The sequence below is a fragment of the Pogona vitticeps genome, chromosome 1 (assembly GCF_051106095.1).
Source record: "Pogona vitticeps strain Pit_001003342236 chromosome 1, PviZW2.1, whole genome shotgun sequence".
Classification (NCBI taxonomy): domain Eukaryota; kingdom Metazoa; phylum Chordata; class Lepidosauria; order Squamata; family Agamidae; genus Pogona; species Pogona vitticeps.
In genome coordinates this window covers 227069205-227089531 of record NC_135783.1, presented here as the reverse complement: position 1 = coordinate 227089531, position 20327 = coordinate 227069205, and the positions used below count along the sequence as shown (strand labels likewise).

Genomic DNA, 20327 nt, shown 5'->3' with positions numbered 1-20327 from the left:
GAAGGGGTTCAAATAGGAGCAAACTGGTTTAACAGATTCTTCAAAAGAAAGACATTATAGAACTTCCCATCATTTGTTAAACAATTTACCAATTATTCATTTGCTTATTTATAGTTAGTACTTCCAAGTTAATATCTGCTATATCAAGATTACCGTATTTGCCGGCATACAAGGCGACTGGCTGTATAAGACGACTTCCCAACATTTCCACTCAAAATATAGAGTGGACGGCTCTCCTGTGGCGGCTGCCCAGGGCTCTGCCCGGGCCTGCCCTGGAAGTTCATGGCCGGTGGGGAGGAGGGCGAGGAAGAGGGGGAGCGGCTGGGCGGGCAGAGGCAGGAGGAGGAGGAAGAGGGGAAGCGGCTAGGCGGGTGGTGAGCGAGCGAGCGAGCAGCTGGCTCAGCAGCAAGAGGGCGAGGAAGAGGGGAAGCGGCTGGCTGGGTGGCGGGAGGAGGAGGAGGAGGAAAAGGGGAAGCGGTCGGGCGCCGAGCGAGCGAGCAGCTGGCTCAGCAGCGAGAGGGCGAGGAAGAGGGGAAGCGGCTGGGTGGGCGGCGGGAGGAGGAAGAGGGGAAGCGGTCGGGCGCCGAGCGAGCGAGCAGCTGGCTCAGCAGCGAGAGGGCGAGGAAGAGGGGAAGCGGCTGGCTGGGTGGCGGGAGGAGGAGGAGGAGGAAGAGGGGAAGCGGTCGGGCGCCGAGTGAGCGAGCAGCTGGCTCAGCAGCGAGAGGGCGAGGAAGAGGGGAAGCGGCTGGGTGGGCGGCGGGAGGAGGAGGAAGAGGGGAAGCGGGCGGGCGAGCAAGCGCACCGCTGGCTCAGCGGCGTGGAGTGGCAGGCAGCCCGGTGGCGGGCTCTGGTCACTCAGGCATGGCCGGCTCTGCTTCCCTCCCTCCATCCGGACCAACTGCCTGCCTGCCCACCTGCCTTCCTCCCCGACCAGCGCGGCCCCACGTCACTCACTCAACGGCAGCAGCAGCGGCTCCTTCCTTCGTACAAGACGACCCCCCCCACTTGGAGGCATGTTTTTTAGGCCAAAAATGTCGTCTTGTACGCCGGCAAATACGGTGGTCCAAACTCAGAAGTGTCCTCATTAATATCCAGATCTCTAGAATTCGAAGCCACATACCATCAGTTTGTCTTTTTCCTTGTTTGACAAGAAGTCCTTAATGTAAGCTGACAGCTTCACCATTTCCAGCACCTTAAATAACAAATCTTCTACTGGAGGTACTTTATTAATTTTCCAATATTGGTCATAGAGAAGTTTTGCGGCTGTTGTCGAGCATCTCATGAATAAAGATTTATTCTTTTCCACATGGTTGTCTACTAAACCCAGAAGAAACAGTTCTGGTTTTAATAGCAAGTTAATTTGCAGTGTCTCACACATTATTGAGTAAATTTGCATCCAGAACTTCACCGTCACTCAGTGCATCCACCACATAAGATAAAAGGAGCCCGCTTTCCCTTGACATTTCCAACATTTATTGGAGATCCTACTGTATATTTTGGACAATCTTTCCAGTGTCAGATACCATCTGTACAGTACATCATTTTAGAGAATTTTTTTAAAGGTTGTAAATTTCAGTCCATCTCTCAAAAGACCCTCCTGTTGATCCATTTGAATGTTGTATCCATAGTTTTTGCCCATTTAACCATACTCTTTGACCTGCTCTTCCTCTGTATCAACTTTCAAAAGCATTTCATACATCTTAGACATGAAACGATCCTTGTTATTACACAGTTATTTTTAAAACATGGATTTTTCTTCCTCAAATCATATAATTTTCTGTCTGCTTTAAATCTTTCTGGTAGTTGTACAAATGCAAACCATTGACAAACATCACCACCCTTCATTAATTCTTGTTATTTTGAGTGTTCTTCTCAAGTAAGAAGCATTTTCCTGAATGTAGATTTTTGTCCCCTGAAACAGAGGTACAGAGATCATACAGGGCACGTGATTATATTAAGAGCTGAAATTACCATTCTGTTCTGTCAGAAAGGACTCTGCAGGAAAAACTATTTAAACAGACAGATGTATTAGAAATTCCTAATTGGATGAGGTACACAGCCACAGCGGAAGTGTTACCCCTTCATCATATTAATTTTTAGTACTAATGACACTTCTGTTCTAAAGTGAGACGTTTCATATATAGTGTGAGATTTGCATTTGGTGCAGTCTCTTGTTTTTACAGGTGACAGTGGCTTTGGATTGATGTCCAAGAAATTCACATAATTCAGACCCTTAAATTAAATAATTCACACTTCTTGCTTTTAGTTTCTCTGAAGTGTTTCTGGTAACATCCAATTATTGGATTGGTACTGGGGGACCTCAATCTCCATGCCGAGGCCACTTTATCAGGGGCAGCTCAGGACTTCGTGGCCGCCATGACAACCATGGGGCTGTCTCAACATGTCATCGGCCCGACTCATGAGAAAGGCCATACACTTGACCTAGTATTCTCTACGGGACAGGGGGATGATGGTCCGGATGTGGTGGATTTATCTTTGACTCCGTTGTCATGGTCGGACCATTTCCTGGTAAAATTTAGACTCTCAGCCACTACTACCCTCTGCAGGGGTGGGGGATCAATTAAAATGATCCGCCCCCGGAGACTTATGGATCCTGAAGGATTCCTGAATGCTCTAGGGGAGTTTCCAGCTGATATGGTCGGCGCTCCTGTCGAAGCCCAGGTCGCCTTGTGGTACAAGGAGATGGCCCGGGCGGTTGACACGATCGCACCTAGGCGCCCTCTCCCTGCCCGCAGAGCCTATAAGGCTCCATGGTACACAGAGGAGCTTTTGGCCATGAAACGGTTGGGGAGACGGCTTGAGCGCAGATGGAGGAAATATCGCTGCGACTATGACCAAACACAGCTTAGAGCCCATTATCGGGCCTACTCTGTGGCAATACGGCTGGCGAAACGCCAGTATTTCTCCAGCCGTATCGCTTCCTCGGTGTGTTGTCCAGCAGAGCTATTTCGAGTGGTCCGGGACCTTCTTCAGCCTAATGGTTCGGTGGAGGTCCTGGACTCCTCAGTAGCTCACTGTAACGAATTTGTTACACACTTTGAGGGAAAAATTGCTCAGATTCGCAAAGATTTGGACTCCACTGTTGATGCAGAGCCCATGGTTGTGTCCAGTGCTCCGGACTTATGTCATAATTTATTGGATGAGTTTCAGTTGTTGCGACCTGAGGATGTGGACAGGGTGCTTGGATCGGTTCGTGCCACCACTACACAACTCGACCCTTGCCCATCATGGCTAATAAAGAAATCTGCCAGGGGAGTTTGCACCTGGATCCTGGAGGTCATCAACTCCTCGTTAAGAGAGGGAGTGGTTCCTGCCCCATTAAAGGAGGCAGTGATTCGTCCACTCCTAAAAAAAACCTAATCTGGATCCAGGTCTAGTGAACAACTATCATCCAATAGCAAACCTCCCTTTTCTGGGCAAGGTGTTGGAACGTGTGGTGGCTGAGCAGCTCCAGGCTCTCCTGGATGAAACGGATTATCTAGATCCATTTCAATCGGGTTTCAGGCCGGGTTATGGGACGGAAACTGCCTTGGTCGCCCTGTATGACGACCTTTGCCGGGAGAAAGACAGGGGTAATGCATCCCTGTTGATTCTCCTGGACCTCTCAGCGGCTTTTGACACCATCGACCATGGTGTCCTTCTGGACAGACTGGCTGGGATGGGAATTGGAGGCACTGTTTTACAGTGTTTCCGTTCCTACCTGGCTGATCGAGTCCAGAAGGTGGTGCTGGGGGACAGTAGCTCTGACCCATGGCGGTTGCGTCATGGGGTTCCTCAGGGCTCTATACTGTCCCCCATGCTGTTCAATATCTACATGAAACCGCTGGGGGAGGTCGTTAGGAGGTTTGGGCTGAGGAGTCAGCAATATGCTGACGACACCCAGCTCTACCTCTCTTTTTCTACCAATCCAGGTGTGGCAGTCACCGTTCTGAACTCGTGCCTGGACTCGATAATGGTCTGGATGAGGGTCAATAAACTGAGGCTCAATCCAGACAAGTCTGAAGTGCTGCTGGTAGGTGCCCCGCCAGATAGGTTAAAGGGCCATCTCCCTACCTTAGATGGGATCACACTCCCCCTAAAGGATAGGGTCCGCAGCTTGGGGGTGCTCCTTGACCCCAGTCTGACCTTGGAAGCCCAGGTGGACTCGGTGTCCAGGGGTGCCTTCTTACAGCTGTGGAGAATATATCAACTTCGCCCTTACCTGGATGAGCGGAGCCTGGCAGCAGTCACTCATGCACTGGTAACAACCAGACTGGATAACTGCAATGCGCTATACGTGGGGCAGCCTTTGAAGACGGTCCGACGACTGCAACTGGCACAGAACCGGGCTGCGCGGCTGGTAAGTGGTGCCGCCGCACGGACTCATATCACGCCGGTTCTGAAAAATTTACACTGGCTGCCGGTTGCTGCTCGGGCCCAATTCAAAGTGCTTACTTTGACATATAAAGCCCTAAACGGCTTAGGACCTGGTTACCTAAAGGACCGCCTTCTTCCATATGTGCCTGCCCGTCCTCTAAGATCAGGCCAGGAGGCCCTTCTGAAGGTGCCATCCCTGAAAGAGGTGAAGGGGATGGCATGTCGGAATAGGGCCTTCTCGGTTGTTGCCCCCCAACTTTGGAACACCCTCCCTAGAGAGATCCGCCTGGTTCCGACACTCTTGGCCTTTCGGCGCCAGGCAAAGACCTTTCTGTTCACCCAGCATTTTAATTAATTAATTCTAATGTTTTAATTGTTTTAAGAAATATTTTAATATATGGTATTTTATACTGTTTCTTAAAATGTTTTTAATGTTTTTAGGTTTTAATGTTGTACGCCGCCCAGAAGCCACTGGCAATGGTGCGGCTAAAAAATATTGTAAATAAATAAATAAATAAATTTCTCCCTGTAAATTTACCAACCTTCTTTATTTTATGGATCCTAAAACCACAAAACCCATTATCCACCAAAGGTTGAAAGCAACTTGGTAGTAGTTTCAGTGTTCAGACACTGCAGGATGTATCTAGCCAGAAGGATAGATACATACAATGTACAATGAACACCTAATGTCTCTGTGACTGTATTTGGAAATCATATCTTCATAATTGCAGAAGCAGACCACAAACAACTTTAGGTTCATACATTCTTCCTTTTCCTCTTGCTTGTTATGTCCGGAAGAAAAATATGGAATGCTTTCTCTTCTGTTTTCAATTATGGAGTTCACCTGTTTTGAAATTTTTCTATTCATGATTATGAAGGAGCATAAAAAACCTCACGTTCTTTGGGACTCATTCCCATAAAAATCCTTACCATTGTGACCAAACAGACATTAAGGTATCTTACTCAGCTCTCCATTCAACATTCCCTGCTGTGACTGTGTATATTTAAAACAATGGCCCTCCAAAAAGTATCAGAGTCTGCACAACTTGCTTTTTGGGATTCTATCTCCTAGACTGTTCATGCTGGTTGTTGTAGTCCAAAAAAGGAACTTTTCCAAGCTCTTATTCCTTCAGGCAGAACTCAAGAAAATCAACGCCTGAGATTGCCCTGCTTGTCTCCTTTGATTATCACCTTTTTTCCTGCGCATATTTGCCTTCCTAGAGCACTATGTTGGAAGTGGCAAGAACCTTTGTAGACCTCATGTTGAAAGATTCCCATGAATATCTACTGCACCTAGACTAAATGGAAAGCATTATCTCCAATGCTTGTCATGCCAGTAAAATAAAAGGGAATCAAAAGTTGCCTGTGGCACTTAGATCAGTTTTAGTACCCCGTGTTCCATGGCCAATGGCCATGTTGGCTGAGAGAGTCTAGGTATGGCAATCTAAAAAAATCATTTCCCCCCAAGTTATTAGAAAAATACAAAGCTGTAAAAGCAAGATAAAATATTGGGAAGATAAATGTATTAAAAATAAAGGAAATCTGAACAGAAACAGTAAGAAAGGTATAAAATTTTTAGTCACATTTTTAGAACTACTTGATCTATTTAGCATGGCCAGTGAATTATTGGGGGAGGTTGTAATCCAGTATGTAAAGGGGGTGAGGTTGGGGGAAATCAACCTAGAATGCTCAGAGGCACAGAAATACTTCTAAGATCAGATTCTATTATTGCTACGTGTATCTTGCCTTGCCTTCCATTGTACCATCTAAAGCAGGGGTGTCCAACCTTTCACCTTCCCTGGGACACATTAGAAGATGAAAATTTGGTTTGGGCTGCACATAAATTTGGCTTGGGCCGCATGGGGGGTCAGCTCTAGCCATCCTCCGCAGCCACGCTCCAAGCGCGCTTACCGGCAGCTGCGATCTCAGACAGCAGAGGCTGCCAGCTTCGACTCCGGTGCTTTATGGGGACGGGAGGGGGTCCACCTATTGACGGGGATGGCACAATGCAGTCATGCAGCCCCCCTCTCCCCTCCCCTCCTGCTCCTTCCTTCCCTCTCCCCCCCCCCCACCATTGTGACGTTCCCCAGCCGAATTCCAGCCGCAAATGCCGGCACTGTAACTTGAAACTTTGGAATTTCTTTAAAAATAAAAAATTGCACTGGGCCGCATTATGAGCCGACCTGGGCCACATGCGGCCCTTGGGCCACAGGTTGGACAAGCCTGATCTAAAGTACTATTGTACCATCTGAATTTCTAAGTGGGTGAGGTACACAGCCACAGCAGAAGTGTTACCCCAACAGCATCTTATTTTTTTTACATACCCAAATTAATGGCCCATACCTTGCCTTGCCCCTTCCCATTTTTTGTTGCCTAAGTTCCAAGGGTAAAATCTAATGATGCTTTTCTACAAAAAAAAAAAAAAGAAAAGAAAAGAAAAGAAATTATTCTACCACCAAAATCAATAGGGAGGTAGTTTTCCCCACAGCTGGTAGACTTCTGTACACCCTGAGCAGGAAGGTTGAGGATTGCTCTAGAGCAATGGTGGTGAACCTTTTTGGGCCCGAGTGCTCAAACTGAAAAGAAGAAGAAAAAAAACAGCACACCACAACGGAAGTGGTGGCGGAAGGGGGATTCCCGGGCACGGAGGTGCATCGAGCCCCCACTCGAAGTGGTAGCACTGCAGCTGCAGCCACCTCCTGAGGTTTGGCTGCGGGGTGGGGGGAATAGCGATCTGGCGACTTACGACTCGCGTGCCTGTAGAAAGGGCTCTGCGTGCCAGCTGTGGCACGCGTGCCATAGGTTCACCATCACTGCCCTAGAGTATATTTTCTGAGATTTCTCTGGTTTATTTAATTGAGGAAGGTGGGTGAAGAGGTTAGATAATGAGCCAGAATTTATATGAAGTTTAGTTTCTATATACTGGGTACTTTCACATCTTCATATGTTAAAAGGAACTAACCGATATTTTGAACGGCGTGTCAGTGTGAATATCAAATATTCCAGTTCTTGAACATTTAAAAATACAGTGGTGCCTTGAATAGCGAGTGCAACGAATAGCGATGAATTTGAATAGTGATGAGTTTTGGGGGGGCATTTTAGCGCTTTGATTAGCGATGGCCCCTATGGGTGATTTTCAATTAGTGATGGTTGGGGCGGCGGTGGATGCAGGGGAAGGGAAAGGGGCCTGGCGCCACCGTGCGCCTGGCTCCCCTTCCAGGCCGGCAGCGAGCAGCCAGGGGGGCGGAGGCGCTTCGGCCGGCTTGCTCCTCCTGGGGCAGTGGCAGCTGCGGGGAAAGGGAAAGGGGGAAGGGAAGGCTTGCTTCTCCTGGAGCGGCGGCGGCGGCAGCCACCCATCTCCCGGCGGCCCGGCCGGGCCTCCTCCGGCTCCTCCTGGCAGCGCTGGGGGTCGAGGGAGGGAGGAGAAGAACAAAGGGACCCCCCCCGGCAGGCAGGGACAGGCGGGCGGGGGGCCGCAACGCTCCTTCTGGGCTGGCTGGCTTCCTCCTCCTTCCTCGCTCCCTCTCTGGCTGGCTTTGTTCTGACTCTGTTTTAATTTATTGTTGATTTTTTATCCCCCATTGAGATGCATTGAATAGGTTTCAATGCATTTCAATGGGGGAACTGCGTTTTGAATAGCGAGGTTTCCTATTGAGATTTTCCATTAGCAACGGCAATTCGTTCCAATTGGAACGGATTAGCCGGCTTTCAGTGCATTTCAGTGGGAAACCACGTTTTAAATAGCGATGAAATCAAATAGCGATGTTTTTTGCGGAACGCATTAACATCGCTATTTGAGGCACCACTGTATGTGCAGACCTTCTCCTTCTGGGAGAGGCTACCACTAGCTTACTCTTATCTTCACATGTATGACATGTCTGTCTTACCGTACCCACTTAGTACTGATGAAACAATCTGTTATTCTTATTTTAATTTCAGGTCCAGTTTTCATGGTTATTTTTTGCAGGGGCAATCCCTGTATTTTTTTCATTTTTCATTGTAACTCTTCTATGTCACTATAACAACTGGGATCCAGTAATGGTGGGAATTAGAAGAATTTTTGTGTTCATTTGCAGAAGACACCGTATTCAGAGGTAGGGTAACCTTTGTTTTCATATTGCCATGCGCACACCAGTTTTATCTGTTTTTATTAATTATACCCTCTGTCATAGATGACTTCAGTAAAACTTCATCTATAGGACTTTGCATGTATTTTAAATCATCTAGTTCAAAATTATATGCAATATATACTGTGCTAGGACCTTGCTGTAAATTTTAATTTTCTTGTTTAAAAGCATTCTGAGATGTTTGTGTAAGAAAACATTGATTCTTTGACGTTATTTTATATAGTTCTAACATCTGTTTAAAATCTGAAGATTTGAAATTAGCAGTATAGAATGGCAAAGGCACACAGAATTATTCAGATCTCTTGATGATTCTGGATGCAGTTCAGTCTGTACATGACAAGTCTCTTACAGAAACTGAGAAGATAGTTCTGTCCTACCAGCACTGTGGATGTGTTAATGTAATCTTTTATTATTCTGTTGCATAGAGAATCACTCACACTACCTTCTCAACTTGCAGAACCTCTGAGGAAAATGAGCAATGTGAAAGTCTAATTGCAATGCACAGTGTTTCTCAAGAAGATGGAGGAGGTGGTTGTTCGTAGACAACAGGTCCTTATATAATGGTAACTTGGCTTGCACTTATTATTGTGAAAAGGAAAGCATGGGAACACTAGGAAAGAGCAGAGGATTGCTGATAATTAAATTAAAAAGGATCGACACCCATCTCTTTTCTACACATCTGTTGCTGATAATCTTTTTGATAGCTAGCTGAAAGCTTTGCAGTACTATTTCATCTGCAATTATCAGCCTTAAGCCTGGTGGAATTTTTAAAGTCGTTCTATATAAAAGTTTCATGGGATGTGGTGGCGCTGCAGGTTAAACCGCAGAAGCCTTTGTGCTGTAAGGTCTGTAGATCTTCAGCTGTAAGATCGAATCCACGTGACGGAGTGAGCGCCTATTGCTTGTCCAAGCTCCCGCCAGCCTAGCGGTTCGAAAGCATGCAAATGCGAGTAGATAAATAGGGACCACCTCGGTGGGAAGGTAACAGCGTTCTGTGTCTAAGTTGCACTGGCCATGTGACCACAGAAGATTGTCTTCGGACAAACGCTGGCTTGGAAATGGGGATGAGCACCACCCCCTAGCGTCGAACACGACTGGACAAAAATTGTCAAGGGGAACCTTTACCTTTTATATAAAAGTTTAATAACTTGATGTGAGGAAGAGTCTGTTTCATTGCTAACAGTTGCTGCAATGTAGTGTTCATAATAACACTAGCATATCTGCTTCTCCAGGTACCAGTGTAATAATAGTATTATTTAAGAAAAGTACCTTGATTTTCTAAGAATCCCTTCTTTCCTTTATATGTTTAAATCCTGGGCCAGTTGTCGTGTAGTTGCATTCTTAGAACTATTTGATCTTCAGTTACAGCATTTGTTAATAGAGATTGTAATATAGTAAAATTAAAAATTCCATTCTTTTCATAGGATGACATGGAATGATAATTCAGCGAAGGGACAATCTCCTGGCAAATCCTCATGGAATCATGTTTCAGTGCCTCTTCTGAAGCTATAAATGTTTCAGTTCTTTTGAAACTTAAAAATACACTGTCACTTTCTCAATTTCCAATCTTGAATCAGTTTTATTACAGAGCTACTTTACTGCAGGAAATTCCAGCCTTTTTTTACAAGACCAGTCTGCCTTATAGAACTCAGCTGGTGAAATTACTTGACACACTTGAGGAACTGAATGCTGTTCTAGTGACTTTTTTTCAAGCTTTCAATATTGGTGTTAAATGCTGGATAAAATTTTTACAAATACTGTTCAAATTCTGTAAAAAGTCTGTGGATCGTAATTTTGTACAAACTTTCAAATGACATTCTAAAATACTCCAGTTGCCTGTAATAGGTACAGATTTCCATTTTATGATGTGTAAGCTGTACTTGAATAGGAACAAAACAAAAGAAAAAATATTTTAATTTATTAAAATAACTTCATTACCGCAGGAGCTGGTGTGGCTCCCCAACACTACATAAACACTCTTCATTGTAGGAGTTTGGGTGCCTAGTGTTTGAAATACCTATTCTCTCCTAATAAATTCAACATTTTAAAGAACTGTTCATGTAAAAGATCAATAACATTGAAATCTGCCTTAAAGAGCCTTTTAATTTAATTATTAGTTTAAACTAAGTACTTCTGAACTGGACCAAATCAAATTACTTCAGATAGAGACTAAAGCAGAGAAAAGTTTCTAAGGTTGCCTTTGTAAAATGTGATTTGAACTGTACCGTGGCTGGAAGTTCTGTGGTTTGTGGTCCCCGTCTCCATTTTCTTGCCCTTTTGAAAGTTGGGTTAAAATCTGGAATGAATGCCTGGTTGAGAAGGGATGTTTCAGTTTTTTCTTTTCTGATGGTTGTTTTTCTGCTCAGCTGTGCCTCCTCGCTTTTTGCAAGTTGCTTTCTCTTGAAGGAGAAAAGGATACAGGCCCCCATATGTAATTTGTCCCTGGAGCCAGAGAATAACATGTACACCTTGCATCCATTTATGCACAGTATTCCCTATCAGCCAGAGGGGCCGGGCTCCATGAGTGATGAGTATTGCAACTCAAGGTTGTGGTTGTTTTTAAACTGACTGTAGTTGCCAGTTGAATGGAGGGGAGAAAAAAAAATCTTGCTAAGAGATTCTTGTAGAATAATATATATAATACATTTAATTATTTGTAAACGGGACACCATTGTGTGATTTTACCTAGAGATACACAGTAGGAGTGAATAGGGTTTTTCTATTTGTATGGAAAGAATATGTTTGCTAGAATGTGCATTTTAAAAAGGTTTCAATAATAATATGCTGTATACTGTAGAGAAGAGCTGTTTGACAGTACACAGTGACACATGTGGGAGCTACATACCAATTAGCTCTTTCACAGTAGGAAAAAATCAGACACTTTAATAATACAAAAAAGAGAGATGGCATAGGGTTAATAGGCTTTTTTGTGGAGAAAAATCATTTATATTAGAGCATTCATAATTTAAAATTATGGACTTATATGAAATATATGTGAAATTAGAAATAAATTAAAATGTTAAGATTGTTACTTTTTTTTTTACCAGAAGTGGGCTACTTCAATAGTGTTATCTTGCCTATTTGCTAGATTTTGTTTGTTGCATGTGGTGGAGCATAAGCTGCATGCACATAAGTGTTGCATTGATTGAGTTTCTCCACAGTCAAAATTTGTCCTGTATCTACTTGATTATTCTTTGATCTTTCTACTTTGTTTTGAAGTCTATAAAGTGACTTCCAGATGGTCCAGCTAGAGTCTTCTCCTGATAGGAGACACTCTTCAACATTCATCCATTTGGCAAGGTGTGTTGTTTTTGTTCTCCATAGGTTTAGCCTAGCCTCTTCTGGTTTAATATTTAGAGCTTGAGATGTGTGCAGAAAACTTTTCCTTGATTTTAGCCATTGTCCAGAGGGTTGGTGTTCATGAAGTCGATGGATTTGCTGATGTGCTTCCTTATTTCATTCGTTATTTGCTAGCACCTCTTGATGTATTTTTGGAGGGGCAATGCCAGCAAATAATAGACTTTTTCAATGGGAACAGATTTCAGGCAGCCAAATTTTGCATGATTCATTAAGAGTTACATCCACTTGTTTGGCATGTACTGATTTATACCACGTGGCATTAGCATATTCTGCTGTGGAGTAGCACAGGGAGAAAGCTGTTCTTTGTGGATATTAGACTCAGACAATTTCCCAAGTATGCTATTTCTGGGGCATCTTTCTGTCTCGTGTTAGACAGTGTTTTTTTCTAGGTCAGAGTTCAATCCAGAGTGATGTGTAAATGCTTTGGAGTAGGGCAGTGTTCCAAAATCTTTTCTTCCCAACTAACTTCCTCTCTGCTCTTTAGGTGAGAGGCACAAACCTGCATTTTTAAAGGATTTGATTTCTACTTGTTTTTATAATACTGTATAAGGAAAGTTCTTTTAATGCAGAGGTTAGCTGGTGCTCAGTGGCCTCAAAGGTTTTCCCCTGAACGTCAAGACAAGATAATCAGCATAGATGAAACTGCTGGAGTATGGGGATGCTGGTCGATCATTTATGTGAATGTTAAAACATAATGATGTCAATTGTGATTTTAAAGGCATAAGTAGCAGAAGATGGAGACCCAAACCCAACTGTTAAGTTTCATCACTGCATCTGTGGGAATGTGGCAGATGAATACTTACATTAGTTCAATTGATCCAGTGGGTCTGCTCCAAATGGAACTAGCACTTGATTTAGGTGATGACTACTAGTTACAGTGGCGTCATAATAATTCCAGGAATAGATGTGGTGTGTCTCTGAATACTGGTTACTGGGGAATAACATTGGGAAGGGACTGTTTTCCTCCTATCCTGTGTAAATAAGCACAAATACTGTGCATGAACAGATGCAATGTCTATGTGTTATTCTCTGGCTCCAGGGACAAATTACATTGTAATTTGTCAATTATGTTGACAAATTGCAGGGCCTGTATCCTTTTCTCTTTCAGGAGAAAGCATAGGCATTTGGTTGGCCACTGTGACATACTAAACTAGGTAAACCTTTTGTTTGTTCTAATCCAGATGGATTATTCTGTTAATAACCATGTGCAACACTTATTGCATAGGGAAGCACAATTCTGACACTATTCCTCTTCTGGCACACTATGTCTAGATGAACGAGAAGCCTTCCAGTAACATAAAGGCAGCACTGACTTCTGTCTTTAGGCTATATATTGCTGTGTATGCGTACTTTGCAGTCAGCCCTGTTAAATACAAGGCAACTTCAATCATTTACATACAAACACATTGCATATTTAATGCAGAGGTGCTAAAGCAATGTAAGTTGGTCCTTTCAGAAACATTTTGTACATTTTATTTATTTGACATGATTAGTGAAAAGACAAGAGCAATGTGCTTGGAATGCTTGGGAACTATGAAGTGAATTTATAAGGCTCAGCATGTGTTATACTTTAAATCAGGGGTCTCCACACTTTTCACATGGAGGGCCACATAATATATTTTTGATATTTTCGAGGGCTGAAGGAACGCACGCACAAATGCGCGCACACACTCCCACCACACTCCCACCTGCATGCACGCACTTCCACCCATATAAACGTGTGCACGCACTCCCACCCACCCGCAGGCACTCCTGTCCATACGATGTAAGCACACCTGCACTCCCACCTACGCACACGCATACACACCTGCCTGTTGCGGACAGATGTGGCCAACAGGCCATACTTTAGAGACCCCTGCTTTAAATGGAAAGGGATTTGATTCATCTTTGACTTGTGAGAAAGGAGAGACTGATTTTTTTTTGTGATGTCCTCAGTCCATTTACTCGACTGATCCAGAGGGTCCCAAACCTGCAGAGCAGACTTGCAGATGTAAAATGCTGAAATTGTACCATCCGATCTGGCAGTGGCACGACTGGATGGACAGAATTCTACTTGCAAGAAATCCAGATCTGTCTTTTTACTAGTTGTTTTTATGCAAGCTGTTTTAACACATTGACTGAATCTTTTTGTCTGCCTCATCAAGTCCAGTATTTTCAGAATTGCATGTTCCTGGTTATGTCTGGTCATCATAAAGCACTGCTCTCCATGAACTTTGTATAGCCATGCTTTTAAAAAGAAAAGGACACAGCCCACTGCAACTATGAAATGTGTAAAGCCTCCACAGAAAGTGGATTGTGCTATTCTCCCTGTTTGATTTCCATTTTGATTGATTTGTAATGTGACCTTGGGTAAAGTTCTAACCATGTGAGGGAGTAGGATTTTACTGCAATCAAATTACTAAATTGCTTTAGGAAGTTAAGCTTAACTTGAAAGATTCTGAGTTGGAGCCTGTCTGGAGTTGAAAAACGATAATCTGTTAATGCATCAGGCAGCTGAAAAAGCAAACAATAATAACGATTTGCTTCATTACAGTTCTGCTGTTTGATTGAGAGTGTCAGATTTGGGACAGTAAAAGCTGGCAACTACCTCACATTTTCATAGCAACTGGAGTAATAATTTGGTGACATGAGTGTAGTAATGTGCCTCCTGTGGATAATTTTGCTTTCAGGTAGGCAAGCCATAATGTTTATAAAGAAGAAAAATGCTTTTTCTACATTAAACCACACAAAGTGCACAAAATATAAGCAAAGAATAGCAATAGAACCATGACCAGCAAATGTGCATAAAATCTTTGTAAGTTAAAACAAATTTAGAGTGAAAGGTTTCAGCATACGACGTTGTGACGTTTACCACGTGCTCCCTGCTTATTTCACCAAACAACAAGCTCACGTTACCTGTCCTACCACGTCCTTTACCACACTGCCACCAGTTGATCTCTTTACCAACTATGTTTCCTTTGAAAGACTAAGGTCCATTCAGTACTTAACTTTGAAATAAGAATTGGTTTATTGTTTACAAGTTGTTTCAGGAATAGTTCTTAAGCACATTCGTAAAGTTACACAAAGCGTTCAATATTTTCCTTTAACCTTTTCTATATTTAACTAATACAGATAACACTCTGACTGTTCACTCCCTAAACTCTCTCTCTCTCTCTCTGCCTCGAAACCCAAATCTTCTCTTCAAATCTATCTATCCGCTCTCTATCCTCCCTATCTACTCCACACTCTGCTTCAGCCCTCCTTCTGTATAGCTGGCTCCGCCTCCCAGCAGATCCCTATTGGTTCATACAAATCCATTGCTGAATATGCACGCCAGGGTGACCGCTACAGACGTCAACTTCTGTCATTGAAGCTAACATCTTAAGTCAAAACATTTTACTCTACTTGCTTATAATTGATTAAAATTATATATACACTTGCCTATTGAGCTTTTATTGCTGGAGACTTTAGGATACAGTATTTATATTTGATTGTGAGTGTATTTATTAGGGGAATTGACAGCCTTTGGCCATCCCTTCACCACCAGCTGTGCTGGCTGGGGTTTCTGGGAGTTGCAGTTCAAAAACACCTGAGTAACAAAGGTTAAGAACCACTGCTAATCTAACCCCTACTTCATCCCACAGGATCCAAATTTAGGAGTGAGATAACACAACCCCTTGAATCACCAGCTACGAGCACATCAATCCCTAAATGTATATCCACATATCCTGTTCTCAGAAAGAAGGAAGGTGACATTTTGGGGGTAATAATTTATAATTTATGTTTAAATACTTTTTAAACTTTTACCTTCACATTACCCAAAAGCAAACTCTGTTGGTCGGAGATTACTACTACAATTAAAAGGCCAATTCTGAAACCTTTGGTAGATGCCAAAAATACAGTATGCCAGCACACATACCATTGACATAAACTGGAATTACTTCCAAGTGGACATGCAGAGCCTTGCAGTGAGAGTAAATTACAGTCTCATTTGACAGATCTCGGCCTGTTTTATCATGGCATGAACTCCCCTCTCCTGGTTGTTTGGACGTTACGGATCATATGTCAGGATACGATATGTGTTCGGCAGGCATTGAATGCTCTGTCTCCATTATCTGTCAGCCAGAAACAGGATAAAACCCATGTGTGTTTTACTCTCCTGTTAGTGTTAATTCTACTCACTTTTTTTTCCTAATGAGTACCTGGACTCCCTTTCCTGCACAGTCTAGCAAAGGTTTCCAGAGTTTTGCATCTAACTGATTGGCAGGCCTTTTTTTATCTATCCCTCTGTGCTTCAGATACCTGCTCATTTGATTGCCAGCACAACTCACAACTGAAAATATTTATCTGTTCTGCCACAATAAAAGAAGAGCAGAAGGTAGAGGAGAAGGAAAAAAAACAGCTGGTCAGGATCCTGGCAGTTCCAAGGGCTACCCACTGAAAAAGGCAGAGAGAAATAACATCAGACTTTTTCTTAGCCCCACCCACAGCATCTAGAGAGGGCAGAGGGAGAGGAGAAAGCAAACAGCTGTCTGGGGCCTGAAGGTCTGCTCAGCTTGACATCCTAAACAACGCACAAATTAGGACAAAGCAGAGAAGCACTCACAAAAAGGAAGAGAAGGGAGGTACAGTGGTGCCTTGCATAGCGAGGTTAATCCGTTCCGGATTAACCTTCGCTATGCTGAAGCATCGCTGAACGAGGCAGCGATTTCCATTGGAACGCATTAAACATCGTTTAATGCGTTCCAAATAGGGCAAATACCGTTCAGCGAAGCTTCTTCATGGCCGGCAGCCATTTTCGCGCCCTCGCCTCGCTTAACGAGGGCGCGAAAACGCTGCGCGCGGCCATTTTAGGCCATTTCCCGGCTTCCGGCGGCCACTTTGGCCGCCGAACAGCTGATCGGCGGGGGTCGTTTTGCGAAGATCGATAAGCGAAACGCTTACCGGTCTTCGCAAAGCGAATTTTTCCCTATAGGAAAAACGTTGTGCGATCGCATTAGCGATCCGAAAAAACGGATCGCTATGCGATTTAATCGTTATACGGTGCGCTCGTTAAGCGAGGCACCACTGTACAGTATTTTCTGCCAGAGTCTAGGGAGCAAAAAAGAAATAGGGAGCAAGCTCTACTGTGCCTGGGTATATGCAGTTTTTTCTAGCTCCTCAGTTCCTCAAGATCAATTATTTGCTGCCACACTGCTCGGATTCCTTCTTCCAGTGATGCAGCTACAAGAGAAATAACTTGATCTGCAGGAATATCTGATGCTGCCCTTGGCTGAGCAGGGGAGGCACAAAAGGTCAGTGTGGAAGCTTGGCTTCATAACATCCTGGAGAGCAAGAGAGGGCACTTAGTGGTACTAGAGAGAAGTGGGCAACTGGAAACATTCTGCCCAGCAACTTCCTATCCTTAGACACATGCCCTGCTTTGCCTCATGGCAGCGTTGGCTCTGTTGCCTGCAAGTGGTTCTACAGTGCCTTCCACTAGTAGGCCTTGTGCAAGATCTGGCACTAAAAACTGCACAACTCCCTGTGGTAGATTACATTGGAGTTGGCCCATTGAATCAATGGAGATTTGGTGAGTCAACTCCTTCATAAATTTCATTGACTCAGATGGGTCTACGTTAGTTGCCACTGACTTAGGCAGAGTACACTGCAGTTAGAGTAGACCATCTGAATCAATGGAACACATGGACTTGACTCACTAAATCCCCATTGATTCAATGGGCCTCCTCTAGTGTGATTTACTACACTAAGCAAAAGGATTTTGGCCAACACATGCTAAATGCTTTTTCTCATGCACACATCTTGTTCAAAATCAAGAAAACCTTTTCCACTTGTGAAAGAATCCTTCCCTTTGCAGACAAGATTATGCATCCAGAGTTGCTTCTTCTATTCCCAGGTCTCCATGGGGTAAAAAGGGAGTCAGCTCTCATATTCATAATAGGGAGAAAGGCCAACATTTAAAATTAAACCTATATCAAGTACTTCATACTGGTCCTCCACAGGATAGGACAGATCAGATCTGTGTTTTTAAACACAGAATACACCAAGTTGGGAGATGTATCTCAAGATTAGTAATTTGGCTGGGGATATATGCTGATGCTTTTCTTTCTATTACTGGATGTATGATAATGAATCTTATCCCTTGATTGTTTACTCATTGGTGTTTCATCTGTATTGCTCCTCTGCTTTGCATCTGCCTTGTTTTATTCATGCTTTTGTTACCCCCGAGTGTGAGTCTAGAATATGACCTTGATTGCAAGACATCTCTCTGTCTCTGGGTTTGCATTTTTGATTAAGATTTCTGGCTTCCCCAAGGCCAGAACTTTGTATGCTGTTATAATTTGCATTAGTAACAACACCTGTGACCAAAAGAGGAGAGGAAAGAAACCCACCATAGGTGGATGGCTGGTTTGCTCAGAGATTTGGAAGACAGCATAGTTAAAAGCAGCATTTATCATCTGCATTTTCTAAGAAATACAAATACAGTAGATTTGTGCTGATCTTGACTTTCTTATAGCAACACAAAATTAGCCAAACTCACAGACATAAATAACCTTATTGCACTTTAAAAGTGGACTCCTACTTCTCCTCCTCCTTCTCTGCCATCAAGTCATTTCTATGTTATGGCTACTCTATGAATTCATGACCTCCCAAAGTTCCAGCTAAAGTTCATGGCTTTCTCTATTAAATCATGCTATTGGTCTACATCTTTTCCTGTTGCTTTCCACTTTTCTCAGCATTATTGTCTTTTCCAATGACTCTTGTCTTCTCACAATGGGCCCAAAGTACAAGAGCCTCAGTTGTAATTTTTCCTGGGGAAAATTTATTTGTCTTTCTGGTGGTTCATATTATTTGTAAATGTCTCTTAACACCACATTTGAAATAAGTTGATTTTATTCCTGCCAGGGTTCCTTATTGCGTTGCTTTCATGTGTAGTGATAGATACAATAGTGTGGACAATCTTGGCCTCGGCCTCCAGTGACTCATCTTGACACTTGAGGATAGTACATATAAGATCTCCTGCCTTGGGCACAGGGTTGAACTAGAAGACCTCCAAGGTCCCTTCCAATCCTATGACAATTCTATGATTCTATGATATTTTCTAGTTCCTTCATAGGACTTCCCTTCCAAGTCTCACTCTTCTAATGTCTAGAGTTCAGTTTCTACAGATTCATTACTGAACCAAGATACAGAAAATCTGTTTTAAAAAAAATCTAATTCTTCATTGTCAACATTAAAATTAGTCACTTTTGTTTCCTTAATGTTCAGCTGTAGACCTACTTTTACATTTCCTTCTTTCATCTTTTTCTATAGTTGTTTCACATCTATTTTCTGCCAGTCATATGTTGTCATCATTTTCTCATCTGCTTCTATTCCTCTTTCATTTGAATCTAACCTACATAGCTTTGCTTATAAGAGGTTCTGCATAGAGATCAGAAATAGAGAGTTAAAATGCGCCTTTCTCTTCACCTTTGCCTATTGGAAATCATTCTGTTTCTCTCAACAGTAGGCTCTTGTCCAGAGTATAGGTTATGCATCATGACAATCACATGTTGTAGCATGCCATTTGTTTTAGAACAATCCATAACTTTTTATGACTACACACTGGAAAACTTTGCCATAATCTATACAGCAGACACTGATGTTTTTGAAAGAATGATTTAGTTTACGCCAGTAGATATGACAGCTAGTGCTTCTTCCTTTTTCTGAATCCAGCTTGAACATCTGGCATTTCTAATTCCCTATATGGTAAAAATCTTTGCATGAGAAATTAATGCAAAAGTACTACAGTTGCTGCAATCTTTGGCATCTCTTTTCTTTGAATCTGGAATATATATGAAACATTTCCAGTCTGTAGGCTTTTGTTTTGATTTCCAAACTTGATTGTATACTCTTATCAGGGTTTTGACAAATTCAGTCTCTCACGAGGCTGGCAAGTTGCCCCTATAGCAGATACTGTAATGCCATTGTTTAATTTAATGGGTTCCTGCACTTGTAGGAATAGTACATTGTTTGAGTAGTATTTTACTGGGAAGGCAAAATGTTATGGGTGCAAAGAGCTGGTGGACTAAGTTAATCAAGTACCAATTTGATCTATCTGCATTTTAGGACCCTAAGAGTTTTTTCTTTGCAACTGTTTTATATTTCCTATCATTTCATGAACGAAATTATTTGGCAAGGCAATATTATTGTACACTAAGCTTTCTTCCAGATTTGGATGGAGAAGTGGCTGATTATTTCACAGTGACTTTTAGTAAACCAGTGTTCAAACCTCATTTTTAAAGCAAAATGCACACTTTCAGGATTTCCTTTTTCTATACCTCTTAACTTTATTTAGTACTCTATTCACACAAAATTTCATCTCTTGCCAAAAAATTAAGAGATTATGGGAATTTCATACTGCTGAGGCACTTGGTTATGGTTTTTGGTGGACAATGAGGTTGTAGAAAAAAAAATACAAAATGTACACAATGTGATGGCTCT

The 20327-nt window shown here is 42.9% G+C and overlaps 1 protein-coding gene across 6 annotated transcripts in view; it reads left to right on the top strand.

Moving 5' to 3' along the window:
* Positions 1-10556, top strand: part of SLC35F5 (solute carrier family 35 member F5) — a 44727-nt gene extending 34171 nt beyond the window's left edge. For all 6 annotated transcript variants that reach the window (XM_072984428.2, XM_072984410.2, XM_078377190.1 and 3 more), the window contains 3 exons: positions 8317-8471; positions 8962-9067; positions 9929-10556. In XM_072984428.2, the coding sequence (XP_072840529.1) occupies positions 8317-8471; positions 8962-9046 (240 nt within the window). In that variant the 3' untranslated portion in view covers positions 9047-9067; positions 9929-10556. The remainder of the gene's footprint in view (positions 1-8316; positions 8472-8961; positions 9068-9928) is intronic.
* The last annotated feature ends 9771 nt before the right edge of the window (positions 10557-20327 follow it).